Source organism: Mobula hypostoma, chromosome 22 (genome assembly GCF_963921235.1).
Source record: "Mobula hypostoma chromosome 22, sMobHyp1.1, whole genome shotgun sequence".
NCBI classification, from domain to species: Eukaryota; Metazoa; Chordata; class Chondrichthyes; order Myliobatiformes; family Myliobatidae; genus Mobula; species Mobula hypostoma.
In genome coordinates, this window is record NC_086118.1 from 52,936,753 (window position 1) to 52,956,112 (window position 19,360).

The window sequence follows — 19,360 nt, forward strand, 5'->3', positions numbered from 1 at the left end:
CACCATGTAAATTTGTTTCCTATCAGAATTGATGACCTTAACACTTTTCAATATTGTGTTCCATCTTCCATATCCCTCTTTATTCATTATACCCCCATGAAGCTTTTGTGCACCCTTCTTAATATCCACACCAGCTTCTAGTCTTGTATATCAAACATTTTTCCATCCCCATAATGTTGTGTATGCCTGGCTACCAACTTCAAAAATGATGAATATCACTTTCAAGAGGTAACACTAAATAAATTCATAACAAACTCTTTTGATCTCACATTATTCCTCATCCAGGTATATAATGAGATAATTGCTCCTTAAGCTTAGTCAATGCACTACTGTTAACATCTGTTCACATCCCCTTTCCTGGTTGGCCTGGTGAGTGCAAAACAAAAATCAATACATTAACTGTTTATTTTGACATCTCAGATTAAAAATGTTGGAAAGTAGCTATGAATTTTGTTTCCCTGCTCCACATTTTACATTCCTTTCTTACTTTCCACAAAAAAATACACTGACATATACTAAGTCTTTCATGGATATGAAATCTTGTACAATTAAAATGAACAAAAGAGAGCCATTACTCTTTGCTACAGCAAAGAATATCCTGCCTACAATGCCTCCAGAACTTGTGGCACTTCTGGTCAAGATATTTTACTGTAGCTACAATTACATGAAGTGGTAAATACTGAATCTTTCAGATGTGACCCAATTGTTTCTTAAAATGAGAATTTAAATTACACACTCTGTTTTCTCTGATGCAGCTCTTGACACACTGACTCGGTTGCCTTTAAATGAGACGATTTACATTCCAGAACTTGGGCACAAAATCTAGACTACATTCCTTTATTCCGCTAAATGTGCCACATCATTTGGATAACTGACGCCTGTGTGCTCTGCCAAGTGAACCTAAAATATCCCATGGTGCCTTACTGAAGGAAGAAATAATTTGCTGGTGCCCTAGTCAATAACTAGAATCTGTTTTGGGATAGGTCCAATTTGGCTGTTCCATCCTATTGGCCTGCATACAGCCATTAGGAAAGCAATGGAAGGTGTCAACAATGCATTTCTGGATAATGTACCCTCATGTAACTTATTTACTTATATTCTGTCTGGGTAGAAAAGAGTTGTTGGCCACCAAGATCCTCAAGCCTGACCCACCATTCAGGATGATTATAGCTGATATTGGCTGGTCTCAATTCCTCTTCACTGCCAACTCCCCATAGCCCTTCCTATCACCATCTTACAAATAATCATCTAACACCACCCAGTACCTAGTCTGGCTCCCGCACACTCAGGGACAGAGAATTTCCTTCTCTAATAAGAAAACATTTCCATTCACTTGAGTTTTAAATGACCGGCTTTTCCATTTGCAGCAATGTTCCCTCATTCATGACGCTCCCTCTAGTATAAACATCTCCATGTGTACTCTGATGAACTGCATTAAGATCTTATATATTTGAGTAAGATCACTCCTTACTCTACTAAAATCCAAGGACTACAGCCCCACATTGTTTAGCTCACAATAGTACAATCCCACTCATCCTTGGAATTAGCCTAGCAGCTCTTTTAGACACCCTCCAATATTGCTATAATTTTTTTTTAAGAAAGGTAAGTGGTCCAAAATTGAGTACTGTAAAGTATTCCAAATGTGGCCTACCAACACTCTATATAACTGTGATAAAACTTACCTATTCTTAAACTCGAAGCCATTCACAATAAAGACCAATGTACCATTTGCCTTCTTATCTACTCAATGGAACTGCATGCTAACCTTTTGTTATTCATGCACTAGAACTCCTAATTCCCTCTAAACATTACTCATTTGTAGTCTCTCCACTGACATAATTCGCCTTTTGATTCCTCTTACTGAAGTGCATGACCTTGCACCGTCACATTAAACTCCACTTGGTAATCACAATGTCTTCATCAGAACATGCCCTTCCACCCATCTTCCCATCACTGACAAACTTCTTTTTGTTACCTTCTCCAGGTCATTAATGGAAATGTAGAGTGGAAGGGCTGATGTGTGTGTGGAACAAAGATTCAGCCTATAAACTGAATACATGGCATTCTGTAATCCAGCTACTTCCGTAGACCAGCATATTTCACATCTGTGATACATCTGGATAGTTCTTGCAACTGTCCATAACCCAGAGTTCTTAGCCTTTAATGACCTAGTGTCTATACTTCAAAAAACAAAAGTTCTCCCATGTAGAGGAAGATTAGCACACACAAAATGCTGGAGGAACTCAGCAGGTCAGGCAGCATCTATGGAAATAAATAAACAGTCGACATTTCGGGCCGAGACTCTTCTTTAGGATTGGAAAGAAAGGAGGAAGAAGCCAGAATAAAAAGGTAAGGAGAGGGGAAGGAGGACTAGCTAGAAAGTGATGGGCAAAGCCCAGTGGGTGGGAAAGGTAAAGGGCAAGAGAAGGAGAAGTCTGATAGGAGAGGAGAGTGGACCATGGAAGAAGGAGAATGAGGGGCACCGGGGGAAGGTGATAGGCAGGTGAGGAAAGAGGTAAGAGGCTAGAGTAGGGAGTAGAAGAGGGAAGGGATAAGCAAACAAAAGAATTACAAGAAGAAATGGATGTTCCTGCCATCAGGTTGGAGACTACCTAGACAGAATATGAGGTTTTGCTTCTCTACACTGAAAGTAGCCTCATTGTGGCAAAACAGGAGATCATGGACTAACATGTGGGAACAGAAATGGGGAAAGGAATTTAAATAGTTAGCACCAGGAAATTCTGCTTTTGGCAGGTGGAGCAGAGGTGCTAGACAAAGCAATCCCTCAATTTACTTCGGGTTTCACCAATGTAGAGGCGGCTGCATCAGGTGCACCAGTTACAATATATGACCCCAGAAGGTTTGCAAGTGAAGGGCTGCCTCAGCTAGAAGTACTGTTTGGTGCCCTGAATGAAGATGATGGAGGAGGTGAATGGGCAGGTGTAGCATTTCTGTTGCTTGCAGGGATATGTGCCAGGAGGAAGAATACTGGGAAGGGACAAATGGACAAGGGAATCATGAAGGGAACAATCCTTATAGAAAAACTGAGAGTTCAAGGATTGGGGAGGGAGGTAAAGATGTGTTTGGTAGTAGGATCCCATTAAAGATGGTGGAAGTTGCAGAGAATGCTGTGCTGGATGCAGAGGCTCACGAGGTAGACGAGGAAAGAGGAACTTTATCATTGTTAAGCCAGCAAGAGGATGAGGTCAGCACAGACATCTAGGAAATGGAAGAAATTCAGGCATCAATAGTGGTAGATTAGCAAGGACAATTTCTAGGGCCTGGCACCAACCAATTCCAAGGGTACCCAACTGGAGAGTTTCAAATTGTATTAAACAAAATCAGGTTAAAGAACCAATCCTCAGGGTACTCCACTAGTTACATCCCTTAAGCCTAAAATGCTTCCAGTTCTCTGTTTTCTATGACAGACATTTTTCAAATTATGCCTTGGGCTATTAATTGATGCACCAACCTCCTGATGCAAGAACAACCCAAAATATTGATAATTCCTTCCCTGCCCAATGCTTCCCTATCCAACAGTTTCCTTTTTTGCTCCAGATTCCAGCAACTGCAGGCTTGAATATCTTTTGCTACATCTTGTTAAATGTGTCAAATGTCTGTTGAAAAGTTCAATTGTCTCTATGTCACATGTCCAAAGGATACAAGCAAATGTGTTAAACATTATATACATTTCATAAAACATGTTGACTGGGTTTGATTTATATTTAGCTTTCCTAAATGATTAGTGATTTCCTCTTCGATTATTGAATTTAGCATATTGCCAACAATTGTTGTCAAACTAACTGGACTATAGTTCTCCATTTTGTCTTATAGACCTTTTGGCTCTTTTCCAATCTTCTTCTGGCACCCTTCTGGAATTAAGCAAATTTTGTAAAGTTCCAACTATCTCTGCAACCACTTTAAAACCTCTGGGTGCATGCCAGAAGGCATCAGTATTTTGTCAGTCATTAACTCAAGACACTTTCTTTAATACTTGTGCACTTCCCTATTATTTCAATTTAGGTAATCATTATTTTAGGGATATTTACAATGCCCTCCATGATGAAACCTGATGTAAAAATATTGATTTAGCATATTTCCCAGTTTTTTCCCCCAGTTTTAAAGTGGTTGCAGAGATAGTTAGAATTTTACAAAATTCACCAGTCACATTCTCTGAATGCTACAGCCCTACCTCTGCTTCTTTCTTCCTACTTAGATATCCAGAGAAACTCACAGCTAGTTTTGATATTATTTACATGCACATTTACTCTCAAAATCAATTTTCTGCCTTTTGAGCTTATAGTCTTTCACTGCTGGATCCTAAAACTTCCCAGTTCTCGAGCTGAAAGCTTTAATGCCCTGGTTTTTCAATTTAATATTGTCCTTGACCTGCTTTGTTAAATGTGGATTGTGCCTTTCTCATGGAATTTCTCTTTGTAATTGGAATAAATTCCTGCTCAGTATTATGGACCAGCTGTTTGAATATCTTCCGCTTTCATCTACTGAACTGTCTCTTAGCATTAAGGGAAGCTGAATATAATGAAACCCAGTCAACTTGTTTTATGAAAGGTAAATCGTGTTTAACAAATTTACTTGATTTCTTTGGCACTCATTTTCCCAATCTACTTTCAGGCCACAATAATAGCTCACATTCAAGTTGAAGATAGTAGCTCTGGTCCTGTGGTCCTCTGGTGTTCCCCATCAAATTGTATCCGATTGGAATTTTATCATATTGTGGTCACAAGCTACCGGGGGATCGTTAACCACAAGATCTCTTATTACTCCTTCATTATTACTCACAACCAAGTCTAAAATAGCCTGTTCCTGGGAAGGTTCCATATTATCCAAAGAAGCAATCCTTGATGCACTTGACATTCTTCTATGATACTAATGACAGTTTGGTTCATCCAATCAATACTTAAATTTAAATCTTCCATGACAATTGCAAACATGCAATTATTCTCAATTCTAAGTCACATTTTGAGATCCTACAGGTTATTCTTGTGTGTTTTCATGATTTCAACCAAACTGGCTCTGGATTTGCTACCTACTGCATGTTTTTGTTAATACTTTCCGCCCTATTCTGTCACACATTGCTCACAGTTCTGTGTTATTGCCCTCTCATTTCCTATTTATTTATTGTATAGTCTGTTCTTTTCTCCCACCCCCCATTTAGTTTAAAGCCATGTATACAACCCTATTTATGCAATTCCCCAGGACAACGGTCCCAGCACAACGCAAGTGAAACCCATCCCATGGAACATCTCCCTCTTTCCACAGTACTGGTGCCAGTGTCCCATGAATCAACCCACACCACAGTTTGAGCCTTTTTAAAAATCACATCTGCCAATTTGTACAGAGCAGATGTAGTAATCCAGATTAGTATGCTTACGTTTTTTTTGTTTTCAAGTTCAGATTGCTTTTGGAAATGAACCCGGATTGCTGGTGCAACACTTCATATGCTAATCGTTACATTACTATGCTGCCCTAAGGAAGCCAGTGCATAGTTGGCGGGATTCAAATCTGCAGGGTGAAACCCCGATGCATGTATAGTCCATTGCCTTAACCACTCGGGAATGACAATCCGACAAATTTAACAAACTGTGGACCTTCTGAGAAGAAGCACAACATATTGTTGCATGCTTGATTCTTGGTGTTACCTCAAAGAACAATGAGGGAACTAATACTTCCTTTCAGGGAAGCAGCCAATTCAAAAATGAATTTGTCTGAGAGAAGATTCAGTAAAGAATTTGCTAAGAAGAAATGACATTCTGAATAGCCATGAGTCTTCTCTCTCTGTGATCTACCACAATTCTGAGAAGTGACTATTCCATTCAAAGATGTGATTCAAGAAATTACTTGGAGAAAGCAGGGATTTTTCCCCTGCAGCACCCACCATGTTCTGCTTGCTACCCTGATGTAATTATTTCCATTTTCTACGATAAATTGCCTTCAGTATTGTCAAGTCGTATTGGGAACAGCAGTGGCTGCCTGAACAGGGAAAGCTATCTAGTCAATAACAGCTTTCCGATTTCATATCACAGGATAATAGAGAATAATAATATTCAATTGAAAATCCAAATGTTTCCAAGTTTTACTATTCTGTTGTTCTTCAACTGCTCTATTTTAGGTACAGGGATACAACTTCTGATCTCAATCCTAAAATTATCTTCACTAAAAATTATCTACAAACTCACCGATTGTTCTCTTGCAATTTAACAAAATAATTTTCTGGATATTATTTTCCATTATGTTAACAATCATGCATGCATCTATGAAGATCATTATCCAGAAGCTTCTTGTGTAGGACAAAAAAAATGTTTCTATAATTTTAATAACCAAGTAAAAAAATAACCAAAATAAAAAAAGACGGCTATGGGTAACCTAGGTAATTTCTAAAATACATGTTCAGCACAACATCTTGGGCCAAAGGGCCTGTATTGTGCTGTAGGGTTTCCATGTTTTGTTTTAAACCTCATCTCCTTATAACCCCTTATTAGAACCTCCTTTCTAATCATACTATGTTTCTAGTGCCTCCAATGATCATGACAATTGGATTCTCCCTCATTTTTATTCTTCCAGCTGAGAAAAGATACCCTTAACCCCAGCAGCAGGCAGACAACAAAGCCTTTGGGACTCTTGTCTTTGTAGCTTAACTACACTCGCCCTATGACTATTAGATTTCTCCTTTATTAACTTCCTCAATTTGAATGACTCTTTGTTCCATGACATTCTGGACAGCTTTCACATCCCACATACAATCCCCAAACTTCTCCACACAAGGAGCAAGAACTTCATAACTGGTGGACAGGGGGAAGGGCCAAGAATCCTGTGGAACAACTCCCTGAATCTATCCACCTGCCTCTTCTCCAAGTAATCAAGGGGTGTGACTATCTCGTGGAAGACTGTATCCAGATAACGTTGAAACGCTTGGAGCCCAGACTTCAGTTCACAGACCCTGAGCCAAAATTTCTCAAGCTGCAAAGGTGGTCAGCATTTACCACAGTGGAGTCCATCAACTGCCACATATTGCACTATAACATGTCATGTGCCCAGCCATACAAATTTGACTTTCGAAGAACCAGGATTTTTTGGTTCTCTTGAATCCTAATAAATTTTCTTATAATAATCACATTATAAAATATAGTTCTTTCCTATTTGTTGCTTCCGCAATTATTTCATAAAATATCAAGAGAATAACATATAAACACCTGTTCAAATTTTCTACTACTGAAAATTATTCAACATTAAATTACCAATGAAGAGATTAAGCAGATTTTTTTTTAAAGCTGGTTCTTCAAAAGTCAAATTTCCTGACTTCCTGCCATTTAATCCCTATTGACAACACAGTATCTTTTAAAATTATTATTTGGTAATACCACAAATGCCAAAGCAGAATTAAAATAATAAATATGGAATAAAAGCAGGTAGAAAACTACAATGAATTATACATAACCTATTTAACTTTATGGGATAAAGTTCTGTAGAAATACTCCATTGTTGCCAAAGGCAATCAAGCAAAATTCCACACTACTGCCATTTTAAAAATTTGTATTGAACTACAGGAAAAATACCTACATAAAATTAAATATTTTGGGTCATCTTTCTTATTCAATATTCTTAATTCATCACTTTAAATTGCTTCTACCATATCTAAACTACTGATGATTTGGCATCAGACTTGTAGACTAACATGGAGAAGTGAATTGCAGCACAGTTAAAAAGCAAATGACTCTTCAACTCAATTCAACAGTGTCATTTTCAAGCACCCTGTGAGCCAAATGAATCAGCAAAAGTGTTTCTATCCCAGGTTACTACTTAGGCACAAAACAGATCAGTATGATAATAAACTATATATTTTTTAATTTCATGTTCCTTATGATCATAGATTATCCAAACTAGCTGTTCAGGGCTTTTCTCTTACACTACCAGCATCCTATTTTCTTCCCTTCTATCTTATTCGATAGGGAAGTGGGTTGGGAAATCAAATACATGACCTTAGCAAAAAAACCCGAAGTACCACGTGCACAAATTAATGTTCTGCATTCTCATCCTTAGAATATAGAAGTACATAAAACAAATTAGATTCCAAAAACCGATTGGCTTTTAGATGGTCTTGGAATAACTCTGGCTAAGATTAGCTAACATAACACAAATCAGGGACTAAACACAGAATAAGTTTGACTAGCAGTCACTAGAGAAACTTGATAAGCTATCTGGCAGAGCAAGAGGATAACTCTGAAAGCCACATAAATAATTGAAATTGCGCTGATAAAGTTATAGTTCTTTGTAAACCAATAGGACAGAAAGGGACAATATACTGTTGTACTGTCAATCGCGTTTGCCATATGCCTCCAATTCCAACTTCCCCAGTGAATTTATCATTCTACATTGCATGACTTCACCAAACCAGCTAAATTAAGTAGAAGACAGATAAATACTGATTAGGACTTTACAGCAATCTGATATACATATACATGGAATAAGGAACAGTAATTCCACAATTCAACAATAATTGAGGAACTACCAATCTTCAAAATCATTCAATTTATTATTGTCTTATAATATGCTATCTGCCTATTACTTTATTAAATGCAACACTGATACGTCAGAAGTAATCCTGTGAGTTTCAAAGGGGGAAAAAACCCTCTTACTCTTTTCTCAGAGAAAGAGAGCTTATGAATTTCCCAGTAATGAATTTAGTTCAATATTCATTGAGAAAAACAATGTAATTAACAGAGTATCAACCCAGGTCATCTTACTATAGAGCTGAAATATCCCAACATTACTCACAGAAGAAAGCATTTAGCAAAAACACTAATTTGATTCAGAGAAAGGTTGATAGTTTTTGATATCAATAACAAAGACTTTCTATTGAGTATTTATTTTAAAGTAAATTTGTATCAATAAAATAAATTATAAAGAACCAATCCATGTAAAATAATGGTAGCTCTGCTTTTCCAGAGAGAAAGAAAGAAATTTAAAGAAGATCTTTTTGCCACATCCAGTAGTTACCACAATTACTCACCATGGGGCAAGTTATTGACTCATTCCTTCTGCTATGAATCTTTTCTTACTCAAAGCAGAAACTTCCAAGATTTATAACACTTTGGGAAAACTATTTTGCAAAATCCCATGTATTTATCACTTTATTAAGAAATTCAGAATTTATTTCACTCACACAAGACAATAAGCAAATCAAATCTATTCATCCATGAGCTACCCATGGCTTAAAGAAAAATCAAACAGCTGTACAATGATCTCAACATAAATAACTGCCACTTGAAAACACCAAAAAACTTCAATTCCATCATCACTCCCAAGTAATCTGGACAGCTAATTGCACAAAAGTGAGAAAAAGCAATTTATTTATTTCTCTTGTAATTTCCACATTACAGTTCACAATAAATATAATTCACCTAAAATAAAACCAACCGAATTTAGGTATCAGATTTTGTGCAGTGGCAGAATTTTCACTTCCGCACTCAGTAGTTCATGGAATTGAGGACATAATTCTGGATGTCACATAAATATACTAAGGGAATGTTCTAATGCCAAGTATTCAATCTTTCATTAACCCAAGATCATGACTGTCTACAAGAGGACACAAGAGAGTCTATAGCATTAGGCACCAATAGAGACAATTCACTTAGTATAATGGTCAACATTTATCCCTCAACCGGTATTAGTTAGCTGTGCGTCTATTTCAATTTTTTTACAGCTTATTATACATGTTTGATGCCTTCAAAGGTACAACATTTAGCTCTGTCTTGAAAACTAAGTTTGTAAAAGGTGCTAAATAAACAAATTCTTCACTTAATTTTATGAAACAAATTTCATGATAAATATATACACACACTCCTTCTCAAAAGATTACGGTAGCTTTAAAATTATACTACTTGGAGCTTGGTGAATCAGGAAAGCACACCACCCAAGTCCACAGAAACTAAGTTCAAGACCCACTCCACACTCAAGCACTACAATCTCAGTTGACACTTCAATGAAGTGTATGACAGTGCTGTAGTATTAGAAGTGACACCATCCAGATGACACTTTTAAAAGTGAGGACTTACTTACTCATCTCTTAAGTGGATAAATATTACAAGTTCACTGCTACCATTTCAAAGAACTGCAAGAGAGTAATTTTACATCCTCATGAACTGGACAGAGCTATCAATGAAATTAACTAAAAAAATTATGGTGTATTATCATGTTATGGTTTATGCAAATACAATAACTGCACTTTTATAAAGCATTTTGTAATGCATAAAAAGTACTCTTCCCTCTTTTCCAGTACACTGGCAGAAATCTTCATTGCACCAAAGCTTCACACAAGGCCCATTGAATAAAAATATTGCAAAGACCATGGACAGATTACATTTCAAATTATTTATTTCATTCAAGTCTAAATAATCTAGTAATATCCAAAGCAGTGTTCTCCTTAATTTGAAATAAAAGGAGGAACTTATACTATTTCACAAGTAGTACCCCTGCATTTTAAATTAACTTTCTCTATTCAGAATTAATAGTGAATACCCAATCTTAAATGCAAGGGGAACCACCCTATGCAAATATGTTATACACTATTTGTAAGCTGGCAAAGGGTGTTATTAAGAGGATGTGGTGAGGATCTACAAGTACCTGGGGGTGCCTGGTTGAGAGACTTGAGTGGAGCACCAACATAGAGGCTAAGTACAAGAAGGGCCAGAGTCGCCTCTACTTCCAGAGGGGACTGAGATCCTTTGGAGTATGCAGGCCTCTCCTTTACATGTTCTATCACTCTGTTGTCACCAGAACAATCTTCTTTGCAGTGGTGTGCTGAGGCAATGGCACTTACATGGGTAATGCCAACAGGCTCAATAAACTGATTTGAAAGGCTGGCTCTGTTATAGGAGTCAATCTGGACACATTGGAGTTTGTGGTAGAGGAAAGGACCCTACGGAAAATCTTGGCAAATATGAACAATATTTCTCACTCTCTGCATGCCACCCTGGCTGAACAGAGGACTTTCAGTAATAGACTAAGACAACTGCACTGCTCCAAAAGCGCTATACGAAGTCATTCTTACCCCCAGCCATTAGGATGTATAATGAGTCATCCTATAGCTGGGGAAGTGATGACCCCTCCTGTTAGACTGTTAGTGTCACAGTAGCATTACAAGTGCACAGATGTACAAATATTAGAAGTAAGAAAGAATAAAAAAAAGTAAGCTACCTCAAGCATTCTAACAGGAGTGGGGTCATCACTTCCCCAGCTATAGGATGACTCATTATAGAGCCTAATGGCCAAGGGTAAGAATAACCCCATAAAGCGCTCTTTGAAGCAGCACAGTTGTCTTAGTCTATTACTAAAAGTGCTCCTCTGTTCAGCCAAGGTATGCAGAGGGTGAGAAACATCGCCCAGAATTGCCAGGATTTTCCATAGAGCCCTTTGTTCTACCACAGCCTCCAGTGTCCAGACTGACTCCTATAATAGAGCCAGACTTTCTAATCACCCATGTTGATGCCATTGCCGCAGCATAGAAGACAGCAATGGCGACAACAGATTGGTAAAGCATGCGAAGGAGAGGCCTACGTTTTCCAAAGAACCTCAGTCTCCTCAGGAAGTAAAGGCAATTCTGGCTCCTCTTGAACACAGCCTCTGTGTTGGTGTTCCACTCATTTCTATCATTCAGGTGCACCCCCAGTTCACCCTCTGACAATTTATCCATCAGCTAGCTCACTAACATTCCTATGCAAAATACAAGATACCCAGAACTCAATTGGCCACTAGTTTCCTCACAAACTTTCACTAGCACCAAATCACAATTGTTAACTTTTACTAAAACCCTCATCAAAATATTTTCAAATTATTGCAAGATTAGTACATCAATTGCCCAGATAGTGAACACCAGTCCTCACCAACCCTCGTCCCCATCTTGCATCACTGTCACCTGTTGCAACCATGTGGCTCCTGATAACATACAAGTATCTTGCAATGACTAAGCTAATGACCTTCTGGAAGTTTGCACAAACTCCTGTTCCACCATTCACAAACTTCTAATCAACTAATTAAAATTTAATAACAATGTCCTGATGAAGGGTCTTGGCGCAAATGTCAACTGTTTATTCCATTTCGTATGGATCTGGGCCATACCGTCCAAATATCAGAACCTGCCTCTCGGTTTTTTTGCACTACCTTACTTTCCCTTTTCTATTTTCTATTTATGATTTATAATTAAAATTTTTAATATTTACTATTGATTTGTACTGCAGGGAGTACGAAGAGCAGAATCAAATATCGCTGTGATGATTGTACGCTCTCGTATCAATTGTTTGGCGACAGTAAAGTATAAAAGTATAAAGTAGATGCTGCCTGACCTACTGAGTTCCTCCAGTATTTTGTGTGTCGCTCTGGATTTCCAGTATCTGCAGAATCTCTTGAGTTGTTAATAAAAATGTAATAACTTTTAAAATATATAAATTGTTTTGTTTTAACTAAAAAATAGTTTGAAACTGAACTCCATCACTCAAGTCTATTTAAATGATAATGCCAGGGTAAGTGTGCTAGATGTAGTTGACGCATGTTAAAACCAGATACAAGATACCCTCAACTCAATAATGTGGATGACCCTATTTACGTGAGGTGTATCCACATGGCTTAAGTGAAAAAAAAACTTGTTTCAGTCAACAAGTGAGAGTTACTTATCTACCATAAACAACTGTACCAATTTTATGTGCCTGTACAGCCACAATTTCCCTGGTCTCTGTTTCACTATCTGATTTATAAAGCTTAAATGGTCTCAATGAATTTCGCAGCTGATGAAATGAGTGAAAAATGGATTCTCTTGCTCTAATCCCTGAATTGATGATACTACTGGTAAAGAAACATAGGCAGCGATGGTCAACTTTAAAAATTGTGCTATTATTGGCTGGATTAGTAGTACTAGGGAAAACAACAAAAATAAAAGCAACTGCCCCAAACTAACCAAAAATGTCCAGTTTGACAATAACTGAGAAAACACATCAGAATCAAATTTATTTTTAAAAAAACAGTAAATAAAGGTGGGCATATATTTAACATGGTTTATTTTCTCTCATTTCCAGTTCCTTGAACCACTAAACCATAAACTATACTTACCACAGGGAAAATTTAGATGGGATGTGGTGAATATTTACTGAAACAATAGGAAGACGGGTAAAACAGGCAACCAAACTTTAGAATGGCTTTAAATTCTCTTCCAGCCTTGATATTGTTAACAGAGCACAGAAAGAGATCTTCCTCAACTATCCGTGTGATCAACAAATCATACCTTTCTTTTAAAGAAAGTCAATTTCTTCTGCTAAAAGTAAATATTGAGCAAAAAGCGTATTTGCTAAATATTTCTTTTCCCATATTCTGTATATGTAAGATGACTGTCATCACCTGATCAGTTTCAAAATTCTGCACTTATAACTTAAAATTGAGGTTCTGATGTTTCTGCCATTCATTCCTTGAGGTTTTTTTCTGTTTCGTGGATGTCTGTGAAGAGTAAGAATTTCGGGTTGTATACATTCTCTGATATTAAATTGAACCATTGAAGTTGACAGCAAGCTGTACAAGCTTACATAAAACTCCAAAAATGAAGGTTGCAATCAATATAATTTTTCCTGAGGACCAGAATATTTACCAAAATTAAATCAATTCAAACATTCACCAAGTTTTGAAGTTTGTTAATTATCTTGATACTATGATTACATTTGAGACAGTACTCAAACACATTTTTCAGATTTTATTTTATAAAGTTGTAATTTTTCAAAACGTAAATATCACTAAAAAGAGAAATGTTTATTGGAGGACATTGTAATAAATATGGACAAAAGATTTAAGATAGTCTTAGTGAATGGCACTGAATAGGATAGATGACTTTTATCATCAGGCCATCAGGAAGGAGGTACAGAAGCCAGAAGGCATATACTGAACGATTCAGGAACAGCTTCTTCCCCTGCCATCCGATTTCTGAATGGACAGTGAACCCACAAACACTACCTCATGACTTTTTTAAAAATTTCCTTTCTTTTTGCACCAATTATCCCTCAAATCACAAATAGTATCAATGTGTAATCCACTCCACAGTAGCAGTGCTCAGTACCTCGTCTGAATAATTAGAGTGTGAAGGGCATTGCAAATGAGGCAATCATAATGCCTACCATCTTAATATAGGCATCTTCACAGTTGGTTATACAAAAGTGAAGTGGTAACCTTGTTAATTTTATACATCCCAAACTAAGCAATGGTAAACTAGTACCACCTTATTAAACTCTTTTTTTAAACTCTCTTCTCTCACCAATTCCCTCTAGTTGTTACTTTTACTGAAACGTCTATCCTTTTCTGAGTTATGTTCATCAGCACCAAGCATCATCCAATCACATTAATTATCCATGCTATATGACCAAGTCTGGACAAAGGTCAAGAGCCTTCACCATATTGTCCCATAACCACCCAATATGCAAACGTATATTTTCCAAATGAACAGCAATTAGAAGCAAAAGTCCAGAAATTTTCCAGTTAATTACAGTTCACATAAAAATTTCTTGGTTGAGATCAGTTAATTCACAAAGACAAACCATGGCATTTCCCACTATATGCCCACATTTCTGTCAGCATCACTTCCAAGAGACAAGTGAAAGCTTAGCGGAATATCTTTTTTTCCTTTAGATGTACAGAATATCGAGACATCCTAAAACTACTCTACTAAAGTATCTCGCCTAAGTAATGGTAACATTTTTTGCCCAAAGTGGAAGGTCATGAGTTCAAGACACACTCTAGAGTCTTAAACTCAATCTCATCTGGCACTTCAATGCAGTACTGATAGAGTGATACATTGTCAGGGATACCTTCAATTAACTTGGTCAAACTAATGTTCTGCATGCCTTCGCAAGTAGATTTAATGATCCAGTGATGTACACTGAACAAAAGCAGGTGACTTATCCTGGTTTCATGGCATCAATACACATAACCAAAAACAAATTATTTGGTTATTTATCTGCCTTTGCTGTACAAGAGCTGGCTGTTGCATTTCCCAAGATTACACTTTGATTACATTTCAAAAGTACTCTATTGGCTGTGAGACACCTTGAAATACTTGAAGGCCATGAAAGACACCACAAAGTGCAGTAAAAACAGTTGGTGCAAAGCATTACTCAAATTGAAAGTGAAAGACCAAACAATCTGTGTTTGGTAGCATTGGTTGGAAAAGAATGTTGCCAACAGCACAAGTGCTTCGTCCTCTGGAATTAGTACTGTGGAAGCTTTTGAACAACCCAGGCTGCCACACAAGGTTTTGGTTTAAAAATATCATCCAAAAAACAGAACCCCTTAACAACACTTCTTCCTTGTACACTTTTTAATGCAGTACAAGTCGTACCAGATCTTGAACCCACAACTTTCTGAAAGACAGCACTACTTCTGAGCCAAGCTGGCATACAGCAAAAGTAATGAAGTACTCTTAGAAGCATAAGTATACATTTTAATCCCAGAGATTCTTTTAAAATTTGGATTTTTAAAAATATTTTATAATTTCCTCTTTCGCACCATTATCCAACCCACTGTTCTTGCCATAATACAACAAAACTAGGATGTGGCTATTTTAGTATAAATATTCCAGAAACTAAGTTCCAGACTGAAATAATGCAATCATCTTTTCATTCCAAATGTAGAAAGATATAGAACAAAAAATATAAACAATGTGCAGTAACAACACAAGGCAACAAAAATAATCTTTGATTTGGTGCCAAATGTCTTTCAGCTCAGAATATAAATACAACTGGTTTAATAAAATCCAATGAACTAATGGTGGCACACTCACTTCCAATTATATACATTCCATTTGCCAGGAAAAAGATTAAGGTCATTTGAAAACCATCCTCATTTCTACCCTGTTTCAGAAACAGTTTCAACACGGAGTTCACTGGGCCAAACCCAAGCACTGAAATCCATATTATTAAAACAGGTAATTCGTGATTATCAAACTGTCTGAAGACACCTTTCTCCCCAACTCTTTATGCATACACACGAAGATAAATCAAAATGATCAATTAATTCCGAAAACAGAAAATGAGGAATCACCAACAAATTCTTGGTCAAGTTCAAATACATGATTTAAAATAACCCGACTTATTCTGCCTGACCAAAAATAAAGAAAACACTCCCACAAACAAGCTCTCCATTCACAAATAATAAAAAGAGGGAAAAAAAAGGAAGGATCCATTTAAAGAAGCACCAGACCTTATGGTACGTATTCTGTGTGTGGTGTGCCCGTGTCTGTGTGGCATTCTCACAGCTCCCTACCTGTTAGACGTAACTTGACTGGCCCGTTCCTCCTGGCCCCTTGGTTGGACATGTTCCCGAGTGGTTTTGATTGTTTTTGTAAAGTTTAATAGCCACTGCTGGTGCCTGAGCGCAGGCGGCCGCCTCTGCCCCCTTCCCCCGAGCGAACAATGATGGCCTCCTCGAGCCCGATGGCCCGGATGTGCATAGCACTCACTCCACAACCGACGGCCGGAGGGGAGGGGGGAAAACTACACCAAAATTAAAACAAAACACACACCGTTTACCTCATGAAATTAAAAATACGCAACTTTTCTATTCAAATCCGCCGAAAAAATATTTTTTTTTTACTTTTCTTCTCCGGGTATATCCTTCCCCCCACCCCCGTCCCCTTCCCCAACACACACCGTCTCGAAATCAATGGAAACAGACTTCTTTCCCTTCTCTCCACATCTTCGATCACACCTCGGGACAAATGTCTCTTCTCGGAGCGCTCGGATTAGACGTTATTATCACTGCTTCGCACAGCAAGTCGAGTGCGGCTCGGTTTTCTTCCTTGTTGCCGTGAGTATTATCCACCCCCACGCAGAAGATCCATACGCAGAAAAGAAATGAAGATAAGGAAGGGATTTTTTTCTCACCGCGGCCGGTCAGAGAGAGAGAGAGAAAAAAAGTTGTCGGCGGTGATATTTCTTTGAGGCAGAAACACGACTTTTCCCGTTCCTTTTCCTCGGTACAAGTCCTGGTCTCGGGGCTACTTGACTGAAGCCCCGAGCAGCGCACTTGCTGACATCACCCTCCTGTTCCCTCCCTCCCTCCTGCCGACAGTCTGCAGCTCCTCCTGCTTGAGTCACCGACACAAGGCACCAGCACCAAAAACTTCGCTGGCTCCCTAAACATCGTCGGCTCCCTCCTTCCTCCAAAGTCTAAACCAAAAGTATGGGCCTTTAAGGTCACGGAACGAGCCTCCGCGGTCCGTCAAGGTTCCAGTAGAGAAAACTCTTCAGTTCCTTTCCCTACAGCCAAATTATTCTCGTAAGTACTCGTGCTCCCCCCCCCCCCGGTTGAATGGCTATTTCCACCACACATACAGTGAATTCCCGATCGTAATTATACTCCGGTTCGACATTTTCCTCAGATCTCCCTTTTATCTTTTGTTCGCGTCTGTGCACGGTGATCGTGAACCATCGAGACACCTCCTGATCTTCTCCGTCGAAACCATTTATGTGTTCGTAAATTTTATTGTGCAGATATTTATAAGCTGTTGCTTTAAATAAATTTTAGAAATAAAGTAAGTTGATTAGAGTACAAGTTCTGTGATGGATCCCGTTCCACATGTCCCTGACCACTTTACATCTAGTGTAAATTTTTTGAAGACTGGTCATTGCAGTAATAAAGGAAATAAAGCTATCACTTTACACACATTGAGCACCCTCAAACAGCAATATGATGGTAACTAAATGACCTGATCTTGTTAAATGTTGATTGGTAGAGTAAATATGGGGATTGATCATTTCAGTCGTTTTCAGAATAATACCAGGGGACCAGGGTGAGCAGATGAAGTGGCCTATGGGACTATTAACGCTGAGCAACACAGTCACCCAGGACACCCAACACAGACACCCGGAGGACCTATTTCAATGCTGTAAGGCTATGAATTTATGAGGCCCTGGAAGATAAACCGAGCTTCTTATCGCTACAGAAACCTGGATTTTTGAGCTAAAGTCTCTGGAGTGGAAGTTGAACTCACAACCTTCCGACTCAGAGGCTACAGCATGACTAACAGCTGACAGAAACCCTTTTAGCCTATCATACCTATGCCAGTTCTTTGAAAGTGATCCCAGTCCACATTCTGTCCCATAACCATTATTTCCCTTTAAGATATTTATCTTTTTTTAAAAATATTATTACTACATTTGCTTTCGCCGCCCTTTTCAACAATGGATTCCAGATCTAGTAATTCGTGAGGTATTTTAAAAATGTAATTATGCCTTCTCTTGTTCTTTTGCCAGTCACTTAAATCACTTGTATCTCTAGTTGGCAATCTGTATATCACTAGAAAGAAATATTTACACTGTCTACTCAAAAGTGTAACTTGGTATTGTACTAAATTACCTTAAATTATATTGAAGATCATGTATATTACTGCAAATTTATTTATCTGATTGACAGAAAGTTACTTTATAGTCAGTTAATACTGATAATTGAGAACAACTATAATAAAGAACAGTAGAATAGAAAATAAGTTACTGTGGTTTCAGATATTGCTTTTTTATAATTTATTCATTTGTGAATGTCACGGGAAAAGACAGTATTTATTCCCATTTACCCTGAACCGACTTCTTGATTATAGCAATTCTAATAGTTAAGGGAATGTTTAAAAGGAGATGTGGGGACATGTTGTTACACATGTGGGGACTGTGGTTGGTGCTAAACTGCACCGGTGTGCAGCCACACAATAACTGAAAAGCTCCTGCGCACATACCCTTTGTTGCCATGCAGTTTTTGGGCCGTCTAAAAATTTCCTGCTCGGAGCAATGATTGGTCCGCGCAGGTGTAAAAACAATTAGAGGGAACATTATGAAACACCCTGCCGGCGGTGCTATTGGAAGAAGACATAATAGTGGAGTTTAAGAGGTGTTTAGACAAACACATGAACGTGCAGGAAATAGAAGACATCAATCATGTGTAGGCAGATGGAATCAGTTTAATTTGCATCACAGTCGGCCCAGACATCATGGACCGAAGTCTGTACCGACCATGAAGTAAACATCCTGTGATGTATGGTTCTATGTTTAGATGTAGCTTCAATAAAAGAATAAAGATTATTTCTAAGTCGGGGTGTTGTGCAATTGGGGAGGGGGGGAACCTGGAGGTGATGGTGTTCCCATGCCATCAAAGCCCTTCTTCTTTATGCTGGTTAGAAGTGCGGGTTTGGAAGATGCTGTCAAAGTCACAACGACAAATCATAAACACGTGAGATTCCACAGGTTCTGGAAATCTTAAGTAAAACACACACAATTTTGGAAGAACTCAGCAATTCAGGCAGCTTCTATGGAGGGGAATAAACAGT

At 38.1% G+C, this 19,360-nt stretch overlaps 1 protein-coding gene across 1 annotated transcript in view; it reads right to left on the reverse strand.

Moving 5' to 3' along the window:
* Positions 1-17,067, reverse strand: part of smurf2 (SMAD specific E3 ubiquitin protein ligase 2) — a 226,334-nt gene extending 209,267 nt beyond the window's left edge. The window contains exons 1-2 of the mRNA XM_063030598.1: positions 16,695-17,067; positions 16,309-16,538 (exon numbers count right to left, since the gene is read on the reverse strand). Of these exons, the coding sequence (XP_062886668.1) occupies positions 16,309-16,360 (52 nt within the window). The 5' untranslated portion in view covers positions 16,361-16,538; positions 16,695-17,067. The remainder of the gene's footprint in view (positions 1-16,308; positions 16,539-16,694) is intronic.
* Positions 17,068-19,360: the final 2,293 nt, after the last annotated feature.